This window comes from Orycteropus afer, unplaced genomic scaffold (assembly GCF_000298275.1).
Source record: "Orycteropus afer afer isolate SDZICR_OR568_19922 unplaced genomic scaffold, OryAfe1.0 scaffold00689, whole genome shotgun sequence".
NCBI lineage: Eukaryota > Metazoa > Chordata > Mammalia > Tubulidentata > Orycteropodidae > Orycteropus > Orycteropus afer.
The window spans coordinates 700,908-701,445 of NW_006922276.1; the positions used below are offsets into that span (position 1 = coordinate 700,908).

At 70.6% G+C, this 538-nt stretch overlaps 1 protein-coding gene across 1 annotated transcript in view; it reads right to left on the reverse strand.

Annotated features, from left to right (window-relative positions):
- Positions 1–249, reverse strand: part of PRKCG (protein kinase C gamma) — a 26,958-nt gene extending 26,709 nt beyond the window's left edge. The window contains exon 1 of the mRNA XM_042783125.1: positions 3–249. Coding sequence (XP_042639059.1) covers positions 3–249 — 247 coding nt within the window. The remainder of the gene's footprint in view (positions 1–2) is intronic.
- Between the last annotated feature and the right edge of the window lie 289 nt (positions 250–538).

Here is a 538-nt window from a genome sequence, read left to right on the forward strand (position 1 = left end):
GCCGTCCCGGGCAGCGGGCGAGGCGCAGGAAGGGGCGCCGCGGAGCCCGAGGCACGGGCGGCGGCGGCGGGAGCGCTGGCACCTGCAGAAATGTGGGAGCCCCGGGTGGGGGGAAGGCATTGCCATGACGACTGAGGGGCGGGGTTTCGCCTTAAAGGCGTCCCCCTCCCGGAGACGCGCGTCCAGTAGGCGCCCCACGCGCACACGTGCGCACGCCCACGCCGGGGGGCCGGCTGGCGGAGGGGGCATCCGCTGAGCCTTGCCCCCCACCAATCTGTCGTCCTGTCGCCTTCCTCCCCCGCCAGGGTGCCTCAGGGGCCCTGCCAGCGCACTGCGCCTCCGGCGGTCGGTCACTTTGTCAATCAACAAACTCGGTGCTGTAATGAACAGAGACGCTTGGCGCCTAGTTTTCGCTGCCGCTGCCCGCGCCTCGAGTTCTCTCTGGGTCTGCGTGACCCTGTCTCCCTGTCTCCCTCGGGGTCTGCGTGACCCTGTCTCCCTGTCTCCCTCGGGGTCTGCGTGACCCTGTCTCCCTGTC